This window comes from Protopterus annectens, chromosome 7.part0, assembly GCF_019279795.1.
Source record: "Protopterus annectens isolate FY-2018-M chromosome 7.part0, PAN1.0, whole genome shotgun sequence".
Lineage (NCBI taxonomy): Eukaryota > Metazoa > Chordata > Ceratodontiformes > Protopteridae > Protopterus > Protopterus annectens.
Genome location: NC_056739.1, coordinates 1158758096 through 1158773475, shown reverse-complemented (window position 1 = coordinate 1158773475; position 15380 = coordinate 1158758096). Strand labels below are relative to the sequence as shown.

Sequence of the window (15380 nt, the reverse complement as noted above, 5' to 3'; positions counted from 1 at the left end):
TACAGTCCTTGATAAGACTTGCTGTACCAACTTATCCTGTGTCAACGGACATGCAACTCTGACCACTACAATGACTGTATTATAAAATTACTTAACTAATGATGGGATTTGAAACTCATTTTCACTACAAGACAAATCTCTAGACATGACAAAAAAAGAGCATATGTTAGCATGTTTAATGGCAGTGGCTTAAAAGCAATATCAAAGAAATGGAAATTAAACTGAAATGATCTCTAACAATGTAGTGAATATTATGGATAGGTCAGAAAATAAGCTTGCGCAAAAAAAAAAAGTATTTTTATCATGAAAAAGGATTTTAGTGGTTGCCATGGTATTTATATATGCAATCATTTTAAATTAGTTCTGGCAGTCAAGAAATGAATTTCAGCTTATGCATTATAATTTGATTGTGTCAAACAATGAAATTTCAAGTTTTTTCTTTATTACTGAGGCTTGATCAACAAGGACTGGAGCTTTAAAAGAATTGGCCTGCTAACTTAGAATGGAGATGAAGTTTAAACAAAAATGTAACCTTTCAATCATATCAGTGTGATGTTTCTCACTCTGATGGACAAGGAATCATAAATTAATTTGTATACTTCTCTTACTGTTGTTTGGTATGTTTGTCATGATAGATTATAGCTCTATACCTACTAACCACAAATCCTTTCATTACTTCACGTGAGCCCATTCATCCCCTTGCAGTGGGGGGTCCCTAGTTTCACAGGGGCAAGAGCTGTCCAAAGGGACCATCTTTCAAGAAGCCATGAGGACTGCTTGTACTGTTTTACTGGCATCCAAGTTATGTGGGCATTTGTTATGGCATTAACCCCACCACTGGGTAAAGATGCAATTAATCTTCATCAACTATGGAGGTCCACGATGTATTCTCAGTGTGGGTACATGCTTCTGTAAACCTGCGAAGAAAGCTACCACATACTGCTGGCCTGGTGAGCCAAACACCTGCCTGTCCAACAGCACATCTGCATGCCTGACCCCCCTCTGAGGGCATGGGGCAGTACAAGTACAACTCAACTCCACCTTGCCAACCCCCCCCAAGGATGGGCATGTCCATCCTCTCCTGCCAGCTCCAACAAGCACCAGAGCAGCTAATGAAATGCTGGTCACCTGGGTTGTAGTATAAGCTTTATTCCTCTAGACAACTGGAGTTGACTTGGATAGTCTTTTTATTTATTTTTTTATAATGTTTCATGTTTGTTTGTTCACAAATCGGTCTTTTTTCCTTCACAAATCGGTGGTGTTTTTAAATAAATCAGGTGTCTCTGTGGAAAAGAACCTTGGAATATGAAACTATACCTAATTTAAGGATAATAGGGATATTAAACTATAGCAAAACACTGTACCTGCTCCTTGCATTAATTCCTAACACAAACACTGACTGACTGTCAATTATCCTGCTACAATAAATGTCAATGCTGCTTTTGCTGGGAGTAGTCGGCACATAAACTACACCCCCTTACAGCCTGCACTATTGGCAACTGCCCCCTTCACCCCAGACCATTACTGCTTTGTTCATAGGCAACACTCCATTCACTCTCTCTGTGAGCCAGCAATTTTAAGCAATAACCAATGAGTGGGTGTGGGAATACTTAGGATTTACCCATGGTTGGGGTGGTTTGATCACGAGGGTGAAGCCCAAATGATTAAACAAGGCCAATCATGGATAAATCTTCATATACTCACACCTATGAGTCAGTTATTACTATTATACAATGTCATTACTTAAGAAAAAAAATGCTTACTTTTCTTAAATAACATCTTTGTAAAATGGCACTGTAGTGTTCCTCTGAGTTGTTTCCACATTTTTCTATTTGTTGAAGTACTGTGCATGAGTATGGGACTTCCCTCTCTTACACAGTACATAAGTGCTGTTGTAAACAAGCAATGGAGAAAGGAACATCTCCGCTGCCTTTTTTTTTAAACTATAAAATCCTTACAATTTAGAGATATGAGAGAAACAATGCAGAAATACAAGGAAAATAAGGCACATTTCTTTAGTTTTTTAAAACTTATCTGATTTTCTTTTTATTTGCTATATTCCTCTTAGGTAAAGAAATGTGAACTAAATGTTAAATAATGGGGGACACAGAACCCAGAATAGGGTCCTATTGTACATGTTGCTCTTTTAAACTGAGAAAGCTGCTAGAATAATAAGATTTGTTATATCGTGCAGTGACTGAAGGATATGAAGTCTAAAACCGAAAAGCGTGTCATTATTTAGGGACTTCACTCCTCAGTGACTTGTCAGTAAATCACAAATTTTATGAGGACCAGATGAAAAATATAAGGCAAATATCTGGACATTCTCTGATAATCTGGACAGTTGAGACGTATGCCCTAGCATATACTAATAGAAGAAAGTCAGGTCACTTTTCAGCAGCTTGATTTTTTTCTATAGGTATATGCTCAATTTACAGCGGGCATCCTGGATGAGCTGGCCAATCAGTGTGCATGTTTTTGAATAGTAATAAGCTACCGTTGTATAATTTCAGATATAGCCTGAAGCATTCTACTTCCATCTTCCACCCACATCTGTATTCACCCTGTTGCCTTTCCTTTCACTCTACTCACACCCACTTATCACTCAACAATGAAGTATGCCATATTACATCTATCATTCTCGTCTTTCTTTTGCAATGTGTGAACTTTAAATGTCCTCTTTTCTACTGTCACCTATGCCTATCTACACTGTTCCTCAAAACTGCCAACATTTAATTTCTCCAATCCTTTTCACAAATCAAATCCTCTTTTTATTACATGCGTTCTGAAGTATACACACTAAGCTGCTTAGTAAGCCTCAGCCCCTACCCCAACCCCCACAAATCCTTCACCATTTTATTAACTATGCAATGCTTGTACTTTATCATATTTCCTTTTGTCTACGTTGACTCTAAAAATGTCCAAATACTTTACAATACACAATAAGTGGATATTCATAGAATTTCTGGAAATTACTCCTCAAGTTATATACCCCCCAGCATTGTAAAGGCCTTCATCGCTGCCTTCTTGCAATGGACAGCATGATTCAGCTAAACAATGGTTATTTTTCATCTTTATTTTCTGTGTTTTTCCCTAGCAAAGTCCACAACACTGCATATATTTACATTAAATCATATCTGCCACCTATATGCTGACCATGCTGGACACGTAAAGTTTCTCAAGAAACCGCTGCAAACCCCAAATCTATGACCACTATGCCAGTCTTAGTATTATTATTATTGTTAGTATTATTAAGATGATCATGTTCTCCAAACTCAGCATGACACCCTGATTGAAACATACCAAACTGAAGTGGTGTCAGCACTACATCTTAGGAAAACCTACAGCTTAAAGACATTCCTAACTTCTGACATGCCCGTTCCTAATCACCAATTACACAGCTAGTATCTAATCACCTTCATCAATCAGGAACATAATTCCATAACCTTTGATATTCCTGTCAATATCCTCTGATGCACAGTACAAAAAAATTGCTGAAAACCCAATTAAGTTGTCTCCAGGTGCAAGGTCATAAAGAGTCTGCCAGTGAAACCTTTCCCATTGCTCCAAAAGAAAATGCTTGAAAGAGAAGAAAACAGAGACGCTGACAATAATAATCAGGACTACCTTGGTCTTGAACCAGAGCCTGGTTTTGGGAGATGAAGATGACCATGAAGATGACCAGCCACACTGAAATGAATGTGCAAATGGGAGACTACAAAACATCAAGCACATTTGAAAAATACAGCTTTGCAGGAAAAAGTGGCATAGAAAGACTGGAATGTTGTTGACTTTGTTAAACTTGTGTGTGGAATGAAAATATATAACCCCAGTTTATGTTATTAATGTTTAGGAGGATACTAAAGGCTGGAAAAAGTAACTGTAAATCAAACCATTTTTGTTCGTATTGGTATCTGTACAAAAATTTTCATGATATATAACTGCATGTTATATATAAACTGCATGTTATATAGTAAAGCAGTTTCGTAAAAGGTGCAGTCAGCATTTTAAATGGGGGATATCTTTTCAGTGACTGTTGTACATGTTAAAGATATGAAGATTAACAAGTGTTTTTCTTAGTTGTAAGAAATAAAGGTTTTATACTACAACAATATAAGAAAGGTTGTTCAGAAGCAAGTTTAAGTTAATATAATGCTGTGATCTTGGGCTGCTGGGGGGTGGGTTTTAGATGTGTACTGTTTTTGTATTATATATACATATATATATATATATATATATATATATATATATATATATATATATATATATATAGAGTAAAATAATAAATTTACCTTGTTTTACAAAGTTGGATGCCTAGATTAATGCCATTGGCTTAAGCTATAAACAAATTTCTCTTGTAAGCATATATTCTTGAAAAATAAGATAAAATTATGAAAGGCATGAAAAATGCTAACTTTCTTGCATTTGCAAAGATATTAGCTTTTTTTTCCATTAGCAAATGTTCTAAGTGGGAGATGTGAAATGTGTAGCTGATGGCAGTTGGCCAAGGGAATCTTTTACATTGTGTTCTTACTGAAATTTACAAATTTCCTTCATGCACATTCCAAACTGTTTGTTTCCCATGGTTGACTACTTTTAAATGGAGTCGAGCTGTTTTCATGTGCAAGGAACAAGTGGCTGTCTCACATGCACCATTATCATATCTCTTTGCACTAATAAGAACCTGGTCAAGAATTTTACGTTTTTTTGGCTGGGAATGACAATTGTTAAGCATCACCCCCATATTAGACTGCTTTACTATTACAACTGTGGGACTAGGGAGTGGCGTACATCGTCCTTTGTGAAACTTGCAAGTCATTCTACAGTGGTAAAAATGAAAGGTTCCTAAGGGGGGAAAAATCTACGAGCATCTATATGACATAAGGAAAAACAATTCAAAGAGTAAACACAATGATCTAGGTTAAAAAATAACATATGAAATGAGTATACTACTGAATCGGAATCAGAAAATACTAAACTAAAAACAAAAAAACCCCACTAATTCCAGGTAGCCTCAACTACAAGCAAACATGCACTTTATTAAAGAACAGTGCACCACGGTTAAGCACATTTGTATCTTAGGAAGATGTCACCAGAACCATAGTGTAATAGTAAAACCAGCATTTAAAAACCTGAATGAATTAGCTGTTAAGTCACACCCACCCCACTCCCCAACTAGGATACTGCATGAACAAGAACTTTGTTCCAGCTGATGAAACACAATAAAAAATGCACTAGTATATACAAATAAAAATAATGTCAACAGTTACTCAAAAAATCAAAATACAATTATTTATATGCAGGATGCTCTTCTTTTTAACTCACTATAAATTAAGTTGTTACTATTTAAGCCGATTCATTCAGGTTTTTAAACGTTGGTTTTACTACTGCAGTATGGTTCTGATAATGCCTTCCTAAGAGATGAAAGTGTTTAACCTTGGTGCACTGTTTTTTAATAAAGTGCATGTTTGTTTGGAGTTGAGGCTACATGGAATTAGTAGGTTTTTTTTTTGTTTTTAGTTTAGTATTTTCTGATTCTGACTCAGGGGTATAGTCTTATTTCATATATTATTTTTTTAACATATATCATTGTGCTTACTCTCTGAATTGAAAAAAAAAGTTGCTGCATTTTATACACTTTTAGTTTCATCCTCGTTAGTATCGTCTGTGGCACTTAAAATGTACGAATGTGCTAATTGTTATGCTGACTCATTTCTGTTTGACCATGCGACTTGGTAACACTCCAGTTTGATGTTTTGCAGTGTTTCTCTGGTTCTTTTTGGCTGGGGATCTCAAAGTCTTCCATAGACTGGCTAACATCAAAACGGCAGCTATAATTACCTCCTCCCTCCTAACGAAAGAGGACATTTCCCATGAGTGTGATTCTACTGTTTTGTCCATCCACTAATTCTGTTTTACAGCCTGATATCACCATTTTCCAGCTTCTGGTGGCTTAAAAACCAAAGCTATCTACTGACGATAATATTCTTTCCTCTGCAGCCTCAAGACACACATACGGTACTGGGATTATATTATAGGACAAAACAAGCAAGTGACAATTACTTAAGTGCATTTAGCAAAAAGCAGACTGCAATACCTAAAGAATACAAATCAGAGCTAAGTCTGCAATGCATCCCCATCTGTCATTTGTTTTACAGAGAAAGAAATGAGGCCATTCATTACTTCAGAGCATGTTATAATTCTATGACAGCATATTTAGTTACGATCTTAGCTTCGCTTACAAGTAATGTACTGAATCACACACCAATAGCCATGTCTGAACTCAAAGCCTATTTTACCTTACATTAACTACTGGAACTCAAGCGCAGCTAATGTTATATATGCCAATAAAATAAAGTTGAAATCACAGACTAATCAGCTAAGTTAACAGTATACTCATAGGAGATACTTAAATCGGAGATGTTTATATTGACAGAACAGATTTGCTGGCTGCTACTATATAACATGACTAAAATAAACAGCACTTGAAATTTACTCCACAAACCAAATGTGTTTAAAAATAATGCTATTTAGGAATGAGAAGAGTCTACTAGTTTAACAAATTCAAATCAAACAAGAGAATAGTTCTGCTTTGCCTTCAGTTTACAGAATGCACTTGTAACCTCAACAGTACGGCAGCAGCAGGTCTGACACTGGGATAACATATGGTAAAATATATATAGTGAAGAAGTACCAGTTGGTGCAACATGTATTCCTTTAATTACCTTTTTGTGCATCCTTTTGTCATTCACCTCCTGTTTTTTATTTGTTTTTCTTTCACTCTTTTTAACCATTCTTAATTTGCTTCAATATATTTTCTTCACCTGGATAGCAATGATACCATGTAGACTTCAGCCATCACCCATGCAACCCCACAACCATCGATAATGAAAGTTATTATGAACACTCTGGATAAAGCCAGGCAACAAAGAGAGAAAGACAAAACTGGATGTGCACATTCCAAAACTTTGACCATTACAGATAAATGTTCTTGTGCAGTTTTAATTGTTGACATGAATGGATAAATGTTATGTAAATGTAAAAAAAAATCACTCAATACTATTCTAGATAAAAATCAGTGCTATATTGTAACGCATATAAAATAATGTGACAGCTCAATAACAAACTCTTAAATGACAAAACAGTAGCAGATGATGCATCACTTTCTGCATGCACATACATACCCTATGAGCATCAATCAGAATAACAGTTCCAGTTTCTGTCGGCTCCTTCATACCAACTAGGAGTTTACCATCAGAATATCCAACAGCAAAAGGTCTGTCTTCACTGAACCAGGCAATGCATGTAACAGCCACTAGAGGGGAAAACAACTCAATTTATCTAAGGATATCTTAGGTTTTTAATTACATGCATACAAAAATGTATTCTTGTGCACCTGTATGTACATGTACATATCTACAAATATCTGTGTGTGTAAAAATATAATATTAATATTTAATACAGTAAAGTAACCAGAACATAAATAGAGAGAACATTATTTAACTGTAAAAATGCCCTTCTGGTCGGGCATTATAAGGAAATAATGGACCTTCCATGGGGTGGAAGAGACTAATGCGTCATGCAGAGTGTCTCATAACAGCCCTAGTACTGTAAACCAAAGCTACCTCCAACACTTTCCACTAATGTACACTGTGTCAGCCATTACTGTTCACAAACACAAAATGACAGTAATGTGCTTCCAACAGGAGTAATACTGCACATATTTATTGTCACAGGCTCTTGAGAAATTGTATTCGTTCAACTGATAATTACGATCCAATTAAAGACACAGCAACAAGAAATATTAAATGGATGCTTGTGTATACATAGATGACTTCAAAAATAAAAGAAACACTTTCTGAGATAAATAAAACAGAACTAATGCTAGTAGAGATGTTGAAGAATTATTAAAAGATTTTGTGAAAAAGCTGAAAAGATGGCAGTACTTTTCAATATTCATATGTAAAAAATTCTCTCAATAGGCTTAGAATTTTCACAGCTGAGTCACACACATATAAAGAACTGGTCAAACTATTCAATAGCTCAGACTGCCAACTAATGAATATTCTTTAAAAAAATGATGACAGCTTCATCTCAACACTCACTTTAGAGACAGCTGATTTAAATAATAACATTACAGATCACAGATTTTTCAAAAATAATCATTTAAAATACATTACAGTACAGGAATTGCCTATCAGTTTCCTGTGTCCAACGTGATTAACATATTCAACCAATCAGAAAGCAGTATCACATTTCAAAAATAGCAACATTTCCTCAGACAGAACACTAGAAATACATACACCTCCATTTCAACCTAGATGAGAAGAGTGAGAGGCCAGTCAAGTCAAGAAGAATTCATAAGGAAAAAGAGAATGGCATTTTTGAAGTAAGCAGTACAAATCTCTGGCAGCTTCAATGGAATCCAGGCACAAACCTGTGGAGATATAATCTAACATAGATAGTCAGACCAGTCCATACAGTGACCTGAAAACTTGTGAAAAGTCCACTACAAGTGGCATATATGTGGAAGACTTTGGCATTCCTATTATCAACAATACAGCAACTGTGACTGAAGATGTCCATTGTCAAACTATGACTGGAATGGTTCATGTGTGTCATGTAAGCCAACACCCTAACAGCAAAAGTACCAGAGGGGCAAGTCTGTTTCCCCATTCTGTCCAGAGCTCCAGACTTCTTGTCAGACAGAAGGACAACTCTCATTTGGTGGCTGCTGTGATAATCATAGAGTCCCAACAAATGGCCCTTGGACCAGTAATGCTTATCTTTAAGTGGGCATAATGGTACGGCCTTTGTAGAGTCTGGTTCTTGCCATTCCCTTCTAGTGGCCAAATCTATAAAGCAGTCAGCAGAAGGGATCACCCAAGAGATACAGTGTGAAGTATGGTAAGCCTCAAAGAGTGCTTCCTTGTTCAGGGTAGGGGTCATTTGGTCAAGGATTGCACCAAAAGTGACATATTCAGGAGGGATTGTAGGCTTCCCTCTTGCTCATCCAAATTAGTGCTTGATGTCAAAGATTCCGTAAGGGAGTCAATGTGCCTCCATTTGTAAGTCCTTTTCCTGGTGATCTCCAGGGCTGGCTAATCAAAATCTCCACAGGACTCAGATTAAACCCACCACAGGCTGGCTGGAGCTGATATCAATGGAAGGTCGGTCTGCCTGAGGCCTTAGCCATAGCCTTAAAAGCTGAACCAAAATCCATAGAGATTCCTGACTCTTAGCATTGTCCATCCCAACCGAAGCGGATGTAAGTGGCACCGAGGAAAGCTGCACTGAGACGGAGGATACTGAGGGTCTTGAGATGGAGACTGGCTCCGATATACTAAAGGTCATGAACTCTGGCACACAGAACTGACCCAAGTGAACTGCTGCTGAAGAAATGACATTGAACAATCAGCCCTGCAATTATATTGACACAGAAGGTCTCAGCATTGAGTAAATCGAATGAATAGAGATGGACACTGAGGTTACGATTACCTACTGGCACTAAAGAGATTCCAGAGGATACCTTTGCTCCAAAGACACTACTGGAATAGGGGAAGGAGCTAGGAGGGGTTAGGGGTAGGCTAACCTGATCCATAACTGAAAATAGAGGGGAAGGGATTACACCCATCTCTAGCTGTGGCTTCAAGAAAGCCCTCATTATCTGGTCCTAATTAACTTCAATGGTACTCCAAAAGGACCCGACAGGCCTATGTAAAGGGGCAGAGGGTGTTCCAGAGGAATGGTAGTGGCAAGAATGCTTGCTCATCTCTTTGGTAACAGACGTACCCTGGATGAGACTGAGAATAAGGGAAGGGGAGATTTTCTCATTGATACTATAACCAAAAATGACTGTCTATGCTTGTCTTAGGGCTTTTATGGGGGGTGTGGAAGGTCCCATCTAATTGGGCTGTCTGCCTTTGTTCTTTTTTCCTTGTCCTCCTCCTTTTCGAATCTATCCACTTAAGATGCTTGGCTGTCAAGGGTCAAATGACCTAAGGTTAAAGGTTTTGCAGTGACCTAAACATGAAGGCCTTGCAGATGGCACAATCTGTCACCAGGTGCACTCCATACAAAGGTCGCAGGTGTCCTGAGGTGGATTCTGTGACCACAACTGCCACATTTCCTGAGGTTCTTTTCCATAATAATAACTATCAACAGAGAAACAAAAAACTATATACACTGATGAGCAATCAGCTTGAATACCAAAGAAGAAAGTTGATAGCCAAGATATAGAAGCTGCAGAATAATAATAGAATTGTTTTTAGTTAACCATAGAAGGTGACAAACAAATGCTAGGCCACCTCCTAAGTATCATTAAGGAATAACAAACTAGAAAAAACTCCTTAAAATGGAACTATACACACACACACACACACACACACATATAATCTATACAAACACACATTTATATGTACACACACACACACACATATATATATATATATATATATATATATATATATATATATATATAGGTGTGTGTGTATAATATGTGTATGTATATATATATATATATATATATATATGTGTGTGTGTGTGTGTGTGTGTGTGTGGGTGTGTGTATAATGCGTGGGTGTGTGTATGTATATATATATATATATATATATATATATATAAAATATACATATGATACATTATATATAATATATAAATAAAATAAATATACATATATATTATATACATGTGTGTGTGTGTACATATATACATAGTTGTAAATATGCAGAGAACAATACAGCAAAAAATATATATATTTATATATATGCACATATACAGATAGAGAAAGAGCGGTCCTGAAGATACAGAGTTTCTAAACAAAAACAACAACAACAAAAAAAAAAAAAACAAAAAAAATTTCGGGAGCACTTAGCTGTGGTGCAAAAATTCATCCCTTAACAATAGCTGCAAACAAGATCTAAGGTTAGTGAGGGCAAAGGGGAATTATGGGAGGAAACTTACGAAGGTGTACAAGGCTAGGAGCACTAGCAGAAGGCCAGATCAGACCTGACAAGTATTTTGGTACCTCCAAAAGTTGTACTGGCTGGATGGATGAAATAAGATCATTTAGTATAATGTGCTATTTCAAATGGATAAATAACTTTAGCCATCAAGAAGTAAAAATCCTACAAAGAGTTAAATGTTCTCTTGCTGAAAGTAATTAAAGAACTATCTCTGAAAAGGGTTCAACAGCTCTCTAACACAAATGTTATATAAAAGATCTGCAGAACCAAAAACTTTGAAGAAATCCAATTTAGATTAAGTAATAATGTCAACATTAGATCATGCACACAAACTAGACTATAGCTTAGCTAACAGAACAAATACTCTTACTTTACATATAGAATTAGCTATAGATTTGATTGATTCAACAACTTCAGACACCTGAAAGCGTGGCACTGTGGCTACGACTGGTTACAAATGAAATAATATTTTTTCTGTTGAAATATGTTGGATTTGTACTTCTGACACAATGAGACTTTAATACACATATTCCAGATATTGGTTTAACACAACCTTTTGTGAAGAGGTTAAACAGCCCCAGGGTGGAAACCAAGCACACTGCCAGACTGTGATAAAGTCCTCTGCAACTCTGGATTTACTAGATGCATATAACAGACCATGCGTCAGTTCCCTGAAAGAGGTTCACAATAAAAACTTCAGAGACTTCTGATAAGATAACTGGATACAACACACACACACACACACACACACACACACACACACACACACACACACACACACAATCCCACTGGAATGTGCCTTTTTGAGAGGCTACGCTACCTTTTACTGAGAAAGAATCACATAAATATAATGGACATGTTACTCTGTGACAGATACTGTTCTCCTTCAACAAACAGTATCAATAATCATTTAGGACTGATCATGTAACTGTCTTTTGTTTTTCTAAACAGCCCCCCACCCACACAGACAGACAAGCACTTCTGGCAATCACTTGTCATGTATGAATGCCAAAAGTGATGAAACAAAAGTCACAGTGATGCATTTCCACTTGTTGCTGTATGTCAACTGCCCCAAAAATTAAATAAAAAAGTGTATGGTATTGTGAATAGCACAGACCATTTCCACAGATTTATCTGGTTTCCTTCCATGAAAAAATTAAGGTAAAAAACACAGCAAATATACTTCACACTGGACCTTTCAGACACTATACTCTCTCCTCCCTAAGCCACAGCAATGATCACTTTATTGTGATCATTGTAACTGCTTTTTGCTTTAATCTATTAACTGCCCTTCCCCACACACATACACAAAACAGTTCATCAGTTCTGGGATGCGATCAAGGCAAAATTGGTAAATTAAAATAAATAAATAAATTAATAATAATAATAGCAGCCCTATAATTTATTTCAGGATTCTGTTATAGTAACCTGTTATAGTAAACTTGCAGAAGAGCTGTTTAGCGAGCGTAAAATAGTAGCTCAACTGATCTCTCTCTCACACACTAACTTTTTTTTTAACTTTTATTTTACTTTACACTCGCTAAACAGAAAAAGCCCTGCCTGGCTAGCGTAAAATAATGATGGCCATTCCTTTTACTCACTCCAAGCTCCATGGAGGGTTGATATGCTGCCATGAAGCAGCAGACTCGTTTTTCAGCAAGCATTACTTGCACATCAATACTCTGTTGGGGAATGCTCGTTCCCCAGTCAGGGTACTGATGTACAGTAAGTCCATTAGCTAACAATGAATAAACTCAGAACCTGCTGTAGTGGTTCAGAGGCATGCAGTGCTGTTCTAGTCTACAACCCACAGGCAAAGGGTTCATGTGAAGACTAACACTTTGCATAAGACAATGATTACACCCTGTGCCAGAAGTTCTACATATGACTCAAAATGATGGAGTTTCAGTTATTTACATTTGTCAAACTTTTGCTAGTGAAGAAAGAAAAAGATGCATATTTTTACACAGATACAGATTTCTAGTTTGTAGCTCACTTGTGAAATCACAAAATTAAAACGCTCCATTTGTATGGTCTCCATTCCTCCTTTACTGTCTCTATGTACATACACATATACACAGGCAGATAAATAATGTGATTTAACAGATATACAATGATAAGCCCTTCAAAGTTTTCAAAAAGAAAAAAATGCTTCAGATTTTAACTCACCATCCTTACGATAGCAATGTTCCAATTCCAATCGGTGCATGGTGGAGGCATCAACCACTTCTATTAGACCCAGAGATCCATCAATCCGGCCAATCAACAAAACCTCCAATGTGTCTCCTGCCCAGCTAGCTACTGGACCTTCTTCTGGCCATGCCAGGGCCGATACCCAATGGGGTTGGACATCCAAAAGACCTTTGCCACCTGCAAAATGAAGTATATGTATTTGTAATGATTAACAAGACACCACATACTTCATCGGGGAAAAAAAAAAACATATGTTCACTACATTAGTTCATCTGTTAGAAGACTTTCATGAGCGGGTAAGCAACAGTTATGAACTTACCATAATGTTAGATCTTCATGATCCACTTCAGCCATAGAATCGGTCAGCCATACACAGCTGTCATTCTGTACCCTTTAGACTTTCCTAGGCTCTAAAACTCTGCCTCGACTTTCATAATACAACACGACTCCCCTATTATTCAGATCAAGTTTTTTTTCCAGAATACACATGTCCCATTACCTAAAGGATGGTTTCAAGGGCTTTACTCCAGGACTCTCTGCAGAAAATAATTATGAATGGAAGGGGGAAGAAGATAGGTTTGCTGAAGTGGTAAAACTTTCATATCCACTTTTACCTCAGGACAGAGTCCTCTTGGATGGTATCAATACAAAATACCATGAAGTAGGGTGCCCCAAAGGTAGACCTAGACCTTGAGATCACATGCAGCTTACAGGGTCATACAAAGTATGCAGTGAAAGCCATGCTGAAGTTGTAAAAATATCAGCTGAGACATATTTTAAAAATAAATTCAACAAAGCAGCTACAGCTTTAGAGGAATATGCTTGGTAAAATCTTACTTTACGTTCTATTGTTTAAAAAATGCAGTCAGACAGCCTACTGGATTGGCTGAACTTAAGTCTTCTTGAACAAATGTATCTGCAGCAAAGAAAATGAATACCTGATCATCTTTTCCTACATCATAAATTCTGTTTTTAAAAAAAAAGTCTAGCTGATGATTAATATCCAGAAAATCAAACAAAGGAGCAAACAGTCCAGGTGAGGCTTGATGGATGGATCAAACAAGAGACCCAAGTGAGAACTGAGAAGAGGTTTCTCTCATAGGGAAGATCAGAACAGGGGAAAACAAACTTGCCTGAGTTGAAACAGGGCTAGGAGGCTAAGCATGGAACTGTGTGTATTTGCTGTCTGTAAGAATTTCATTGAGAGTGGAAACAGTAAAAAGAAGACCAAGTGACTACTGCTGAAACACTGCATCCTGAGGTGTGTGTGTCTGAAGATGAAAGGAAGAATAGTTGTTGCAGCAGGCATTGGTTAGGGATGCAAACAAGTCACTGCAAGGCTATCTCCAGCAGTGGAAGAGAGCATATGCTGTTACTACCTAACAGGCTACTCAAGAGATGTCAGTAGACAGTGGCTAAACTACTTACATAGTTGGCCTGATCAGGTGTTTACTTTGCAACCATAAAGCAGCATGTTGACATGACTCAGTCCCATAACTTCACTGTCTTCTGACAGAGTAGGTAGGAATAACTTCACCTATGCTTAACATGCACAAAATGCTATACTGTTGGAGTGGACAGTAACTGTACCCTGGGGAATGAATCTGCATCCAGGATACTGATGTAGAAAGAAGCTTCTTGTGATCTATCTGTTGGACTGTCTGCCCTAAGCAATCTCCCCCCACCCCAAGACAGATGCATCCATGGTAATGGTACACTGAATAAAGAAAAGAAGAATGAACAGCCCATTCCACAAGACTGTCCTGTTGAAGCCACCACTGAAGATAATGATGGCAAATCTCTGACAAATTAATTGGAAGGGACAAAGGATCTAAATTCTGATTCCACTGGACCACGACTGTCCACTTAAGTGCCCTCATAGTGTATGAGCAAAGAAAATTGTTGCTACCATTACAGCCATAGTCTTGAGGCACAAAATAGTTGTCAGAGAATGACAAGAGTGCCTGAATGCTGGACTGAACATTGGCAAGTTTGTTTGATAAAAAACTGACTACATAGGTCCTCGAGTCCAGATACTATCTGATAAAGGTCTACCTTTCTGATGGCTCCAGCTAGAACATTGTGGTGTTCACAGAGATCCCCAAGAACTTGAACAAATGCAGTAAGTCATTCTTTGCTCTCATCAGAGACTTTCTTGCAGTGGCTGTCAGGAGACAGTCATACATGTAATGGAAGATTCAAATATCCTTCAGCTTGGTATAA

At 37.3% G+C, this 15380-nt stretch overlaps 1 protein-coding gene across 5 annotated transcripts in view; it reads right to left on the bottom strand.

Annotated features, from left to right (window-relative positions):
- The window catches only part of HERC1 (HECT and RLD domain containing E3 ubiquitin protein ligase family member 1), a 3987333-nt gene that overhangs the window by 1090425 nt on the left and 2881528 nt on the right, over positions 1 to 15380 (bottom strand). For all 5 annotated transcript variants that reach the window (XM_044077739.1, XM_044077741.1, XM_044077740.1 and 2 more), the window contains exons 54-55: positions 13134 to 13334; positions 7185 to 7315 (exon numbers count right to left, since the gene is read on the bottom strand). In XM_044077739.1, the coding sequence (XP_043933674.1) occupies positions 7185 to 7315; positions 13134 to 13334 (332 nt within the window). The remainder of the gene's footprint in view (positions 1 to 7184; positions 7316 to 13133; positions 13335 to 15380) is intronic.